General features: G+C 46.2%; 2 protein-coding genes across 3 annotated transcripts; one reads left to right on the top strand and one right to left on the bottom strand.

Moving 5' to 3' along the window:
- Positions 1-80: 80 nt before the first annotated feature.
- Positions 81-2,628, top strand: LOC5508201 (C-type lectin lectoxin-Lio2). The gene is made up of 3 exons (XM_001628785.3): positions 81-411; positions 680-722; positions 2,221-2,628. The coding sequence occupies exons 1-3, from the start codon at positions 94-96 to the stop codon at positions 2,604-2,606; spliced, it is 747 nt and encodes a 248-aa protein (XP_001628835.2). The 5' UTR covers positions 81-93; the 3' UTR covers positions 2,607-2,628.
- Positions 2,629-5,863: 3,235 nt separating this feature from the next.
- LOC116615405 (transmembrane 7 superfamily member 3) lies at positions 5,864-12,050 on the bottom strand. 2 transcript variants are annotated; one of them, XM_048730038.1, is made up of 8 exons: positions 11,638-12,050; positions 9,823-9,904; positions 9,499-9,607; positions 8,725-8,825; positions 8,479-8,528; positions 6,873-6,997; positions 6,427-6,585; positions 5,864-6,260 (listed from the first exon to the last, which is right to left on the bottom strand). In XM_048730038.1, exons 1-8 carry the CDS (start codon positions 11,685-11,687, stop codon positions 6,121-6,123), a joined length of 816 nt encoding a protein of 271 aa, XP_048585995.1. In that variant the 5' UTR covers positions 11,688-12,050; the 3' UTR covers positions 5,864-6,120. The 2 variants fall into 2 exon arrangements, with proteins under 2 accessions (XP_048585995.1, XP_048585996.1); XM_048730039.1 differs by lacking the exon at positions 11,638-12,050 and adding an exon at positions 11,257-11,599.
- Positions 12,051-13,505: the final 1,455 nt, after the last annotated feature.

The raw sequence follows: 13,505 nt of genomic DNA, 5'->3' as shown, positions 1-13,505 counted from the left end.
TAATCATATCGGCTGTCTCGTATCATGTTATTGTACGAAGACATATCATTTTCACGTTCTTTTTAAAACAGTGTGGATCATTTTGTTGCACCAATGCGGCCATCGTGGTCAAGTCTTGTTTTTATTTACTTCATCCACGCGCGTGTCTCACTCGCTAATGGATTTTACGCTTACACGGTCAAAGACTTCTCTTTGCCCGGCTCCCATTCCTCGGTTCGCATGGCGGATGACTGGATGAGCTGCATCAATTCCTGCATGCAAGATGACCAATGCGTGTCTTACAATTACGAGTATACGGCAAAGAAGGGTGGACTTTGCCAATTGAATACTTGTGCTGTCTCGCGCAAAAACCATGCAGAGTTTCTTATTTCCGATCCAGGATTTCTATTTCAGCAGCTAAAATCAGTGGAAGTAAGTTGTAGTTCTAAAACAAAGTCAACACTGGTTAATTTATATAAAGTTTATCATTATTATTGATGACGTTTTCCATAAATCACCGTGTAGTTATAAGATACTAATCTGTATTAGTAGAATAGTAAGAACTTATATCAGAATTTTTTTTTTCATTAGAAGTATTTTACTATTGTGCTCATATTTCGTTATAATTGTATTATTTACGATAGGTATTTGCTTGATAATAGTAGTAAGTTGTTTGAATCTTCTTTTTATCATTTTTCAGAATTCCGCTCGCTGCCAGAAAACTACTATACCCAGAAAGCAAGGTTCGTTTTTTCTGCTTCTTCAGTTGTAGCATAACGCGCGATATATTATAAGGGTCGCCACGGGTGCTTACCCAGAATTGGCTGGGGGGAGGGGGAGTGCGCAGACATAGGTATCATATGGAAAAAAACATGTGAATATTACTTAATAAGAAATGACCCACTTTTTGGCCGCCAGCCGGTTCGCGCGCACCCTGCGCACCCCCCCCCCCCCACCCCACCCTGTGTACTCGCTTGTGCCATACTGACGAATACATGTTGATGATGATGAAAATGATGATGATCTAACAATAAGAGTAGGAAGACTAATAATTATTGCACTCTTTAATGTCATCAATGGTCTGACGATTATCGTGATGGATGATATTGGATGATATACGAAGTGGCAATATGCCCGACAGTCGGGAAAGGTCCTCAATAGAGTAAATGCCCGACAGTTTTCAATTTATTCAAATAACCCAGTAAATTGTTGACCCCTAAAAAATACGACGAGACGACGAGCATCCCTATAAGGTCGACATGGGAAGAACCCCAACTGAATGGGGTTCTGAATTGAGCTTTTTTGTTGGAGTTGAATGTTTTTCTTGCTTGTATACACTCTTCCCCCAGTCCCCGCACCTTTCCCGACTGTGTTATTGTAGCACATCAAATCAAGTGTCACTAAAATAGCGATTTACTTTGAACTCACTAGGTCGACAATTTACCGTGATATTTTCGTAAATTGGGAACAGTCGACATTAAGCAGAAAATTTCTAATGCCTAGTGCAAACTATTGACATAACGACATAACGACATAGGCGCGTGCACTTTAAAGCCCGGCATAACGACATGGACATAATGACATAAAAGAAAAAAACATGTTTTTTTTCTCATATGTCGTTGTGTTCATGTCGTTATGTTGGGCTTATGTCAAAATGTCGTATGCGCCTATGTCATTATGTCGTTATGCCACTAGTGTGCACAAGGCATAAGCGTCGCTCTGTAGTGCCTGTGCCTCTCAACATTGGGTTCTGGGTTCCATTTCCTGTTCCGACGTGAGTTGGGTTAGTTGGTCTTGCCTTTGATCCAAAGATTTTTCTCCGGGTTCTTCTATTTTTCTCCCTCCACAAAACCAACAATTTGGATCTTAGCTGTGATCCGTGGTCAGACATGAGTTGTATGGCGGCTGCCTGAGGCGCTTTCTCAGGCCTTCAACTCGACCACGTCAGTAGCGGATCTAGGGGGAGGGTTTAGGGGGATTAAATCCCCTCTTTGGGCTGCCAGAAAACCATATGTAACAAATAAACTGCCCCCTCCCCCCTTTGTCAATCAGCCAAACCCCCCTTTTAGCGAAAAGCTAGATCCGCACCTGCACGTATGAATCTGCGCTCTCGTTATTCAGCATCTAGCTGCGATGAGAGTGATTAGCTACTCCAATTTATTTATTCATATTATAATACTCATCAATGTACTGATGATTATCGTGATGGATGAGAAGTGTTTTCACTCTCCTCCCTCACAGAATGCCTTCCGAAGTGGTCTCTATTCAAAGGTCACTGCTACAAATTTGTAAAGGAGAAGCAACCTTGGAAAGACGCCGAGCGCAAATGCCGCGAAACGCCTGGCAGTCATCTTACCTCCGTCCACAGCGCCGAGGAAAATCATTTTATAACAAGCCTTGTCCCCCCGTCATTCCTTTACTTCTGGGTAGGGGTGCAAAATATTAAAACTGCCGATGTATATGTCTGGGCGGATTTTACACGCCCAGACTATAATAACTGGGAGACCTCTGAGCCAGATGGTACTGGGTATTGTGGGAACGTTAAACAGTTCGACGGCAGTTGGCACGATTTTTGGTGTTACCAGCAGCATGCGTATATTTGTAAATATAAGTTACAGCCCAAGTAATAATAAGTACACTTGCATTTGAGACCTGTGTTTCTTCACACTTTTTTATGTTTAGATGCTTGTAGGTGTAGGGAATATATATTACGTTATCTAGGACGTCATTAAAGAGATAAAAATCATGTTGGATGTCATTTAGGTATCATGGGGTGCTTTATGTTTAAATTAACAGAACGAAAATACAGCAATTTGGTGGTTTGAAGCTTCTTCAGGTGAAATGAGTAAGTAGAGGGCGAGGCTCGTCACGGAAATGAGTGAGAAGAGGGCGAGGCTCGTCATGTGGGATGAGTGAGAAGAGGGCGAGGCTCGTCACGTGAAATGAGTGAGAAGAGGGCGAGGCTCGTCACGTGAAATGAGTGAGAAGAGGGCGAGGCTCGTCATGTGGGATGAGTGAGAAGAGGGCGAGGCTCGTCATGTGGGATGAGTGAGAAGAGAGCGAGGCTCGTCATGTGCGATGAGTGATAAGAAGGCGAGGCTCGTCATGTGAAATGAGTGATAAGAAGGATAGGCTCGTCATGTGGGATGAGTGAGAAGAGGGCGAGGCTCGTCATGTGGGATGAGTGAGAAGAAGGCGAGGCTCGTCATGTGAAATGAGTGAGAAGACGGGGAGGCTCGTCATGTGGGATGAATGAGAAGAGGGCGAGGCTCGTCATGTGGGATGAGTGAGAAGAGGGCGAGGCTCGTCATGTGAAATGAATGAGAAGAGGGCGAGGCTCGTCATGTGAAATGAGTGAGAAGAGGGCGAGGCTCGTCATGTGCGATGAGTGAGAAGAGGGCGAGGCTCGTCACGTGAAATGAGTGAGAAGAGGGCGAGGCTCGTCATGTGGGATGAGTGAGAAGAGGGCGAGGCTCGTCATGTGAAATGAGCGAGAAGAGGGCGAGGCTCGTCACGTGGGATGAGTGAGAAGAGGGCGAGGCTCGTCATGTGGGATGAGTGATAAGAAGGCGAGGCTCGTCATGTGCGATGAGTGATAAGAAGGCGAGGCTCGTCATGTGAAATGAGTGATAAGAAAGCGAGGCTTGTCATGCGCGATTAGTGATAAGAAGGCGAGGCTCGTCATGTGAAATGAGTAAGAAGAGGGCGAGGCTCGTCATGTGCGGTGAGTGATAAGAAGGCGAGGCTCGTCATGTGGGATGAGTGAGAAGAGGGCGAGGTTCGTCATGTGGGATGAACGAGAAGAGGGCGAGGCTCGTCATGTGAAATGAGCGAGAAGAGGGCGAGGTTCGTCATGTGGGATGAGTGAGAAGAGGGCGAAGCTCGTCACGTGGGATGAGTGAGAAGAGGGCGAGGCTCGTCATGTGAAATGAGCGAGAAGAGGGCGAGGTTCGTCATGTGGGATGAGTGAGAAGAGGGCGAAGCTCGTCACGTGGGATGAGTGAGAAGAGGGCAAGGCTCGTCATGTGAAATGAGTGAGAAGAGGGCGAGGCTCGTCACGTGGAATAAGTGGGAAGAGGGCGAGGCTCGTCACGTGAAATGAGTGAGAAGAGGGCGAGGCTCGTCACGTGGGATGAGTGCGAAGAGGGCGAGGCTCGTCACGTGGAATGAGTGGGAAGAGGGCGAGGCTCGTCACGTGGGATGAGTGAGAAGAGGGCGAGGCTCGTCATGTGGGATGATTGAGAAGAGGGCGAGGCTCGTCATGTGGGATGAGTGAGAAGAGGGCGAGGCTCGTCATGTGGGATGAGTGAGATGAGGGCGAGGCTTGTCATGTGGGATGAGTGAGAAGAGAGCGAGGCTCGTCATGTGGGATGAGTGAGATGAGGGCGAGGCTTGTCATGTGGGATGAGTGAGAAGACAGCGAGGCTCGTCATGTGGGATGAGTGATAAGAAGGCGAGGCTCGTCATATGGAATGAGTGATAAGAAGGCGAGGCCCGTCATGTGCGATGAGTGAGAAGAGGGCGAGGCTCGTCATGTGAAATGAGCGAGAAGAGGGCGAGGTTCGTCATGTGGGATGAGTGAGAAGAGGGCGAAGCTCGTCACGTGGGATGAGTGAGAAGAGGGCAAGGCTCGTCATGTGAAATGAGTGAGAAGAGGGCGAGGCTCGTCACGTGGAATAAGTGGGAAGAGGGCGAGGCTCGTCACGTGAAATGAGTGAGAAGAGGGCGAGGCTCGTCACGTGGGATGAGTGCGAAGAGGGCGAGGCTCGTCACGTGGAATGAGTGGGAAGAGGGCGAGGCTCGTCACGTGGGATGAGTGAGAAGAGGGCGAGGCTCGTCATGTGGGATGATTGAGAAGAGGGCGAGGCTCGTCATGTGGGATGAGTGAGAAGAGGGCGAGGCTCGTCATGTGGGATGAGTGAGATGAGGGCGAGGCTTGTCATGTGGGATGAGTGAGAAGAGAGCGAGGCTCGTCATGTGGGATGAGTGAGATGAGGGCGAGGCTTGTCATGTGGGATGAGTGAGAAGACAGCGAGGCTCGTCATGTGGGATGAGTGATAAGAAGGCGAGGCTCGTCATATGGAATGAGTGATAAGAAGGCGAGGCCCGTCATGTGCGATGAGTGAGAAAAGGGCGAGGCTCGTCATGTGAAATGAGTGAGAAAAGGGCGAGGCTCGTCATGTGCGATGAGTGAGAAGAGGACGAGGCTCGTCATGTGCGATGAGTGATAAGAGGGCGAGGCTCGTCACGTGGAATGAGTGGGAAGAGGGCGAGGCTCGTCACGTGAAATGAGCGAGAAGAGGGCGAGGCTCGTCATGTGGGATGAGTGAGAAGAGGGCGATGCCCGTCATGTGGGATGAATGAGAAGAGGGCGAGGCTCGTCATGTGGGAAGAGTGGTAAGAAGGCGAGGCTCGTCATGTGCGATGATTGAGAAGAGGGCGAGGCTCGTCATGTGCGATGAGTGAGAAGAGGGCTAGGCTGGTCATGTGAAATGAGTGAGAAGAGGGCTAGGCTGGTCATGTGGGAAGAGTGATGAGAAGGCGAGGCTCGCTATTGGAATGAGTAAGTAGAGGGCGAGGCTTGTCATGTTGGATGAGTGATAAGACGGCGAGGCTCGCTATTGGAATGAGTAAGTAGAGTGCGAGGCTCGTCACGCGAACGAGTAAGAAGAGGGCGAGGCTCGTCATGTGGAATGAGTGAGAAGAGGGCGAGGCTCGTCATGTGGGATGAGTGAGAAGAGGGCGAGGCTCGTCATGTGGGATGAATGAGAAGAGGGCGAGGCTCGTCATGTGCGATGAGTGAGAAGAGGGCGAGGCCCGTCATGTGGGATTGGTGAGAAGAGGGCTAGGCTGGTCATGAGAAGATAGATAGACGAACTCTTAATGATTATTTATGTTTCTTTAATTTTCTTGAGACATTCGCATATCCCCCCTATCCTCCCCAGGGGTTGTCAGTACCTTAACTCGAGACCTCCCCCTCTTCCTTTTCCTCCTCCCTCCCCTAGTGCTTAAAACACAATCCCTACAAAAGATTCAACAAAAATCATGCACCGTCCAACCCCTTGGCTACCACTCTGTTGTTTGCACCCCCCCCCCCCCTCCTCCCCTCTTCTAGTTATTATTGTATAAGGAGACTTTTATTCATTTGTCGGGTCTAGGCCTGTCGCAGCAGTTACACCAAGAAAAGACGTCTTTCTCTCGCTCCTTATTGGCTGTCACGCGGTACTGCACGATCATCCCTATGGCAACGCTTATTCCCCACGCAACAAACACTGGAAAGGCTGTCGGGGAAAATACAAAACAAAGAATGAGGTTTTGAAATTATCTTTCTGTGATAAATGGTATGGCAATGGTCAGATTCAAAAGTCATCTATACTGCATACCCTTGCTTCATACCTGCGCTACCTCTCCCCTCCCCCTCATAACAGGCCCGGCTGTTGTACTTACCGTTGTGTGTGAGCTTGACCGCAAGGTGGTCTGGGATATGAGGACGGTACATCCAGTTGCTGTATTCGCTCTTGACCTCTTCTTCGACCACGTCCCTAATACGCAGTAGGAGGTGCTCCACCGTCACCGAAAAACTCGTGCGCAGGAAGTAATCTAGCCCTTGGTACCGAAAACTAGGGTGAGACACATCGAAGAAGTGCAAACATGAAGTACCTATCTATTTCTTTTATACAAAAATTACAATATTTTCTTACGTAACAATCTAGTTTTGGGGAGCACGCGCACATGCTGACACCAAGCGTGCGTGTATCCTCTAATAATAACACATGGACCTTTGACCAATCAGGGCGCGCGATTTACGAGTGGCGTTAATAAAGAAGATAAAGGAAGCGCTTACAGAAGCCGATGCAAATTGAGTCCAGTATAGTAGTCTTGAATAAACTCACCATAAAAAAATGCGAGGGAACCGGATACCACAGTGGAAAGTACAACTATAGGCTTTTCATAGAAGTGCGCAAGGCTTCCAAACGCCACGGACACAGCTGCCATAAAACAGGCGTACGATGTATCCCTACGAGAGATCGCAGACTCAACTAGACTCTATAGAACATAGTCGTGATACAGAATGTATGTGCGACATCGCTAAAACGAGGGATTAGACACATTTATCATAAATAGAACACAGTCGTCATAAAACACGCATGTGTGACATCGCTACATGAGATCACAGACATTGGACATCTATACAACGCAATCGCCATACAACCCAGTTGCCATAAAACACGCATGTGTGACATCGCTACATGAGATCACAGACATTGGACATCTATACAACGCAATCGCCATACAACCCAGTTGCCATAAAACATGAATGTGTGACATCGCTACATGAGATCACAGACATTGGACATCTATACAACGCAATCGCCATACAACCCAGTTGCCATAAAACATGAATGCGCCAGAAAGAGACGCATGCGCATTTCAGGCCCGTGCCCAGGGAGGGTGCAAACGTCCCCCCCCTCCCCCACAACGGCCGAAAGTCCACTTTCGTTTTTCAATAAACGTGCTATTTGTAGACAAAACTATAAAGCATAAGCTAGATCACTCTAGTATGTCATTAACCCTATTCAGACCGGGGGGGGGGGGGGGGCTTTTGAGGCCCCCAGCACCTTTGATCTGTAATAAATTTTGAACTAGTAGGGCTAGAGCAATGAAATTTGATGACTTTTCCCAAAATTTATCTGGGATCAGTTTGGTGTAAACAAAATTTTGATATGTGTACCCTGGTAACCATAGCAACCAGGTTTTGAGACATAGGTTCAATGAAAATTAGACAAAACGCTTTAAGTCGTTAAGATCAACTATTAATACGACGTGCTCAACGTAAATCCATATCATATCAACGTTTTATACCAAGTTTTGAATAAACACACAATTTTACATCTCTATTTTAGGGGGGGGGAGGGGTAGTGTTTTTCACAAAGACATTTTTAAAGAATATCGGTTGCTTATTGTATACAAACTGTTTATAATAACTTATTTGGATTTTGGATGTTCTTTACAAAGGTTTCGAAAAATAGGCGATTTATAACCATATGTCCTTAAACGACGTCATAATGACGTCATATTGTGTTGTTATGGCAACACAATACACCATTTTGTTCCTCTTTGTCAGATAATGATTCTTTGAAAATTTGGTCATAATAGCTCCAATGGTTCAAAAGTTACGGATGGGCCGAAAGAGCCCCCCCCCCCCCCCCCCCCCCCCCGGTCAGAGGAAGCCCCAAAGAGCCCGGTCTGAATAGGGTTAATCCATAAGTCAGACTTGTATTCTAGCTAAATCCGACAATAAACTTCTCGTGGAGATACTGCAAAGGCATAAAAAAATGTTCTTTCGGGGGTGGTCAGAATTTTATCAGAAAACTCACTCTCCCCTCCCTCAGAACAATTAGGTCCATTTCGAGCCCCCCCCCCCCCCCCCGCCATTTGGTGCCGAGTTCTCCAGATTATTTCAACAAGTATTGCGCATAGCATCCATAGTCAACTTACGTTCTAAAGTACGTTTTGAGTGGTGAGCTTAGTACGACCAGCGCAACAATCTGAAATTGGGCATAAACAGTCCATAAACAGTATGTAAAACATGCAAAGATACAAGAAAAAAAAAATTATTATTAAGAAGTCACCGTGAAATGTGCGGTCGGGGTGGGGGGTGTGGGGAGGAGGGGAGGGGTGTTATGGTACATGCCATATTTCATAAGAGATACATACAAAAACAAACATGTTTTTGATACATACCATGCCCAGACACTCTCCGATAGTAAATACGCCTAGTCGGTAGAGCCTGAAGCCCAGAAAGCCACCAAACAGCCCGATGATTACACTTACTAGGAGGTGAACTGGAGACAGAAAGGAACAGAACAGCGCTTGTAGGAGGTATTTTTAATGCAAAGATTATATCAGAAAAAAGGCGAATGGTTAGCCACTGCTTTAACAGTTTCTAGGCCCGCCAAGAACAGCAGCAAGTCTTCTTTGGACTGGTTGCATTTTCATTTGATCGCTTTTCAGTAAAAATAATCGTTTAGACAGTTATTCCTGAATCGGTTAGACATTTATGTCTGAATCAGTTAGACAGTTATGCCTGAAACGGTTAGACAGTTATGCCTAAATTGCAAGCGCAATACCTATCCACACCTTGCACAGTACAAAGCTTCTTTTTCCTTAAAAGGACTTGTGTTGTGTCGTCTTACAAAGATGCAAATTGCAGATATACGCACGCAGCTTCCTTCACCACGTATGCGCACAGTTAACTATCACTAGAAGCGGATCTATAGGGGGAGGGTCAAATGCAAAACCTACCATATGGAATTTTTCTCTTGCATGCATGCCCCCCAACGAATCCTAATTCCTCAAATTGGTAAAAATGATCTGAATTTGAAGTTCTCCTTGGAGGGCATAGGAAAACACTACAGTCCCTTTTATTGGATGTATGCCTCCAACTGGTGTGTGGTAAAATATGTTACTAGGTCTACCCCCTTTAAGTAATGAATTATATCCACCCCGATCACTCACCCCAGCCTATTCCGTGCGCGCCACAGCATACGCTAGTCCTGAAGATCATAGGGCTGACGGCGTAGAAGACAAGAAACGCGAGCGTGAATCCCGCCAGAAACATGCAAGGCTGGACAAGTAGGAACAACGTAAGATTATTTTAATAACCTTAAAAGGTTAATCACATGGTTCCTCATACAGTGGAACCCCGTTAATATGTTGCTTGCAAAGCTCTCTCCATACAATGGAACCTCGTTTATAAGGACACCCCTGTTTTAAACCGGGGTTTCTCTTGTACCTCTAACGGACTACAGATGGCGGCAGGTGCTGTTCGCTGATACTCACCTTAACTAGGCGGTATCCAGCGGCCCACACCACTACTCCGAGAAGTGCGATCAGTTCGACCACCGTCACACTCAAAGGGTGTCTAAACGCAACAGGATTAGAAGCCAAAGGGTCAAAGGGTGTCTAAAGGCCTAGCTAAACTAGGCGAAATGTCGAGCGCGACATGTCTCTTAGTTTAGCCACCCAAAGAGATATTATAGCGCGCGCCAAATCTTGTAGAAGCGACAAAGAAATGTTTTCGGATAGTTGACAAACATTTTCGTGTCGCGCTAGACTAGGAAACATTTAGGAGACATGTCGCACGCTACATGTCGCGCTCGACATGTCGTCTAGTTTAGCCAGGCCTTAAACGCAACAAGATTAGAAACACACTCAAAGGGTGTCTAAACACAACAAGATTAGAAACACACTCAAAGGGTGTCTAAACGCAACAAGATTAGTAAGACAGGATTGTTTCTATTAATTTGGTCCTATTCACACTTAAAGGGTGCCTTGACACAACAAGATTAGAAGACATTGGTGTAATGTGTAGGGGGAGGGGGATTCGCTATCAAATCGGGACAATTGTAGTCAAAGGAAACCTAAACACAACATGAAGACTTTAGTGGTGTAAGAGTATGGGGGGGTGTTTTTCGCTATCTACTCGGGACTATTCACACTTAAAGGGGGTCTAAACACAACAAGATTAGAAAGACAAGCATGAAGACTTAAGTGGTGTAAGAGTATGGGGGGTGTTTTTCGCTATCTACTCGGGACTATTCACACTTAAAGGGGGTCTAAACACAACAAGATTAGAAAGACAAGCATGAAGACTTTAGTGGTGTAAGAGTATGTGGGGTGTTTTTCGCTATCTACTCGGGACTATTCATACTTAAAGGGTGTCTAAACACAATAAGATTAGAAAGACAAGCATGAAGACTTTAGTGGCATAAGAGTATGGGGGGTGTTTTTCGCTATCTACTCGGGACTATTCATACTTAAAGGGTGTCTAAACACAACAAGATTAGAAAGACAAGCATGAAGACTTTAGTGGTGTAAGAGTATGGGGGGAGTTTTTCGCTATCTACTCGGGACTATTCACACTTAAAGGGTGTCTAAACACAACAACACTTTAGTACAATAGGACCTCCATGTATTTATAAAACAAAACTACCGTGCAAGGACCTTAGTACCGCGGCAAAGCAACTCCATTAGGGTCACGCGGTATAATCATTGCTGTGACTGTTTTGGTTCTCGCTTCCTGGTGGTCAGATTGTACTCAGTGTCAACGTGTGAGATCAACAAGTCACGCAACAGGTGGTCACGTATTAACCGCTTCCTCTGTCATGCAATCACAATGATAGAAATATTTACTAGAATGTTTCTTTTCTTATGTTTCAAAATAGCCCGTGTTTTCATTGAATAACAGTAAACTGAAGGACGCTAAAAACTTACTTGTAGCTTTTCAAACACTTCTACTGACGAACATTGACGAACTGGAGAATTCCTTCTAGAATATCGTAATGCTAATAGTGTGCTTTTACTTTAGTTCAATACGCAGGACGGAATCCAGGAAAAAACCACTACTGCTACAACAAAGAAATATCGAAGACTTGATCAAAGTACCTTGGTTAGAGATAGAGAGATAACCAGTTGATTTAACGGGGTTATATTTAAATAGCTAGAATATGTTTTCGGGATTGTACGAAATCGTAAATGAAAATATCAAAATATATCAGAATCATTCACAGAATAAATCCCTAGCCTTGCTTAGCTCTAATATGGTTACTGTTATCTATTTTGTGTATGTGATTTATTAGTTATAAAATATCTTACTTGTTGTAAACCAGTCGGTCGAGGATTTCTTGAGTTGTGTTATTTGTCATGTTCTCCTAAAGATCTCCTAAATTCGTCCTGATATCCACATAAAATCCTGCAGATCAACAAGCCATAGTTCTAATTCAGCCCATGCTTTTCGTTTGATATAAATTCCTAGTATTGATTAAGGAAATTTGGGGACATTTTGCTGCAGAAGCAGATACGAGGCTGGACGAAAATGGCTGTATTTGTCATTTCTATAAAAAGACTCTCAAATGGTCTTATAGAACAGCAGACTCGGAGACATAAAGTAAACAATTAGAAAGGCCCAGACTCGGGCCTTTCTAATTTCTAATCACGATTGCAATTAAGGATACGCTTGGTTTTATGCCGTAAAAATAAACGTCATTTAATAAGCAATCAATTGTGTTCGCAAGCTAATTTGCGTGTGCGCCGAAGCAATTTTCTTTGTGTGTGCGCAAGCGATGTTTTTTTGGGTGCGCGCAAGCAATTTTAGTGTTTATGCAAGCTTTTGTGTACGTGCCTATCAATTTTGGTTGTGTTAAAGAATGAAATTCTTTGTGGGCAGAGCATTTTTTTAAATGTGGTGCAGAAGAATTTTTCGGTGTTTCCATAAGCAATTTCTCGACGCCGGCAAGGAGGAGGACGCGACCTCGCGCACGTTCTTTTGCGCCCACGCGCATTTGTTGCCAGCGTCGCGTTAGGAGCCTGATTCTCGAAACTCCCAGAGACTTTTCGGGCAACTTTCTCGGGTCCCGGAAACTTCTCGGGTGACTTTTCGGGCAACTTTCTCGGGTCCCGGAAACTTCTCGGGTGACTTTTCGGGCAACTTTCTCGGGTCCCGGAAACTTCTCGGGTGACTTTTCGGGCAACTTTCTCGGGTCCCGAAAACTTCTCGGGTGACTTTCTCGGGTCCCGAAAACTTCTCGGGTGACTTTTCGGGCAACTTTCTCGGGTCCCGGAAACTTCTCGGGTGACTTTTCGGGCAACTTTCTCGGGTCCCGAAAACTTCTCGGGTGACTTTTCGGGCAACTTTCTCGGGTCCCGGAAACTTCTCGGGTGACTTTTCGGGCAACTTTCTCGGGTCCCGGAAACTTCTCGGGTGACTTTTCGGGCAACTTTCTCGGGTCCCGAAAACTTATCGGGTGACTTTTCGGGCAACTTTCTCGGGTCCCGAAAACTTCTCGGGTGACTTTTCGGGCAACTTTCTCGGGTCCCGAAAACTTCTCGGGTGACTTTTCGGGCAACTTTCTCGGGTCCCGGAAACTTCTCGGGTGACTTTTCGGGCAACTTTCTCGGGTCCCGGAAACTTCTCGGGTGACTTTTCGGGCAACTTTCTCGGGTCCCGGAAACTTCTCGGGTGACTTTTCGGGCAACTTTCTCGGGTCCCGAAAACTTTTCGGGTGACTTTTCGGGCAACTTTCTCGGGTCCCGAAAACTTCTCGGGTGACTTTCTCGGGTCCCGAAAACTTCTCGGGTGACTTTTCGGGCAACTTTCTCGGGTACCGAAAACTTCTCGGGTGACTTTCTCGGGTCCCGAAAACTTTTCGGGTGACTTTTCGGGCAACTTTCTCGGGTCCCGGAAACTTCTCGGGTGACTTTCTCGGGTCCCGAAAACTTCTCGGGTGACTTTTCGGGCAACTTTCTCGGGTCCCGAAAACTTCTCGGGTGACTTTCTCGGGTCCCGAAAACTTCTCGGGTGACTTTTCGGGCAACTTTCTCGGGTCCCGAAAACTTCTCGGGTGACTTTCTCGGGTCCCGAAAACTTCTCGGGTAACTTTTCGGGCAACTTTCTCGGGTCCCGGAAACTTCTCGGGTGACTTTTCGGGCAACTTTCTCGGGTCCCGAAAACTTCTCGGGTGACT

Source organism: Nematostella vectensis, chromosome 7 (assembly GCF_932526225.1).
Source record: "Nematostella vectensis chromosome 7, jaNemVect1.1, whole genome shotgun sequence".
Lineage (NCBI taxonomy): Eukaryota > Metazoa > Cnidaria > Anthozoa > Actiniaria > Edwardsiidae > Nematostella > Nematostella vectensis.
Note: the sequence above shows the minus strand (reverse complement) of the source record. Positions and strands in the feature narration are given on the sequence as shown.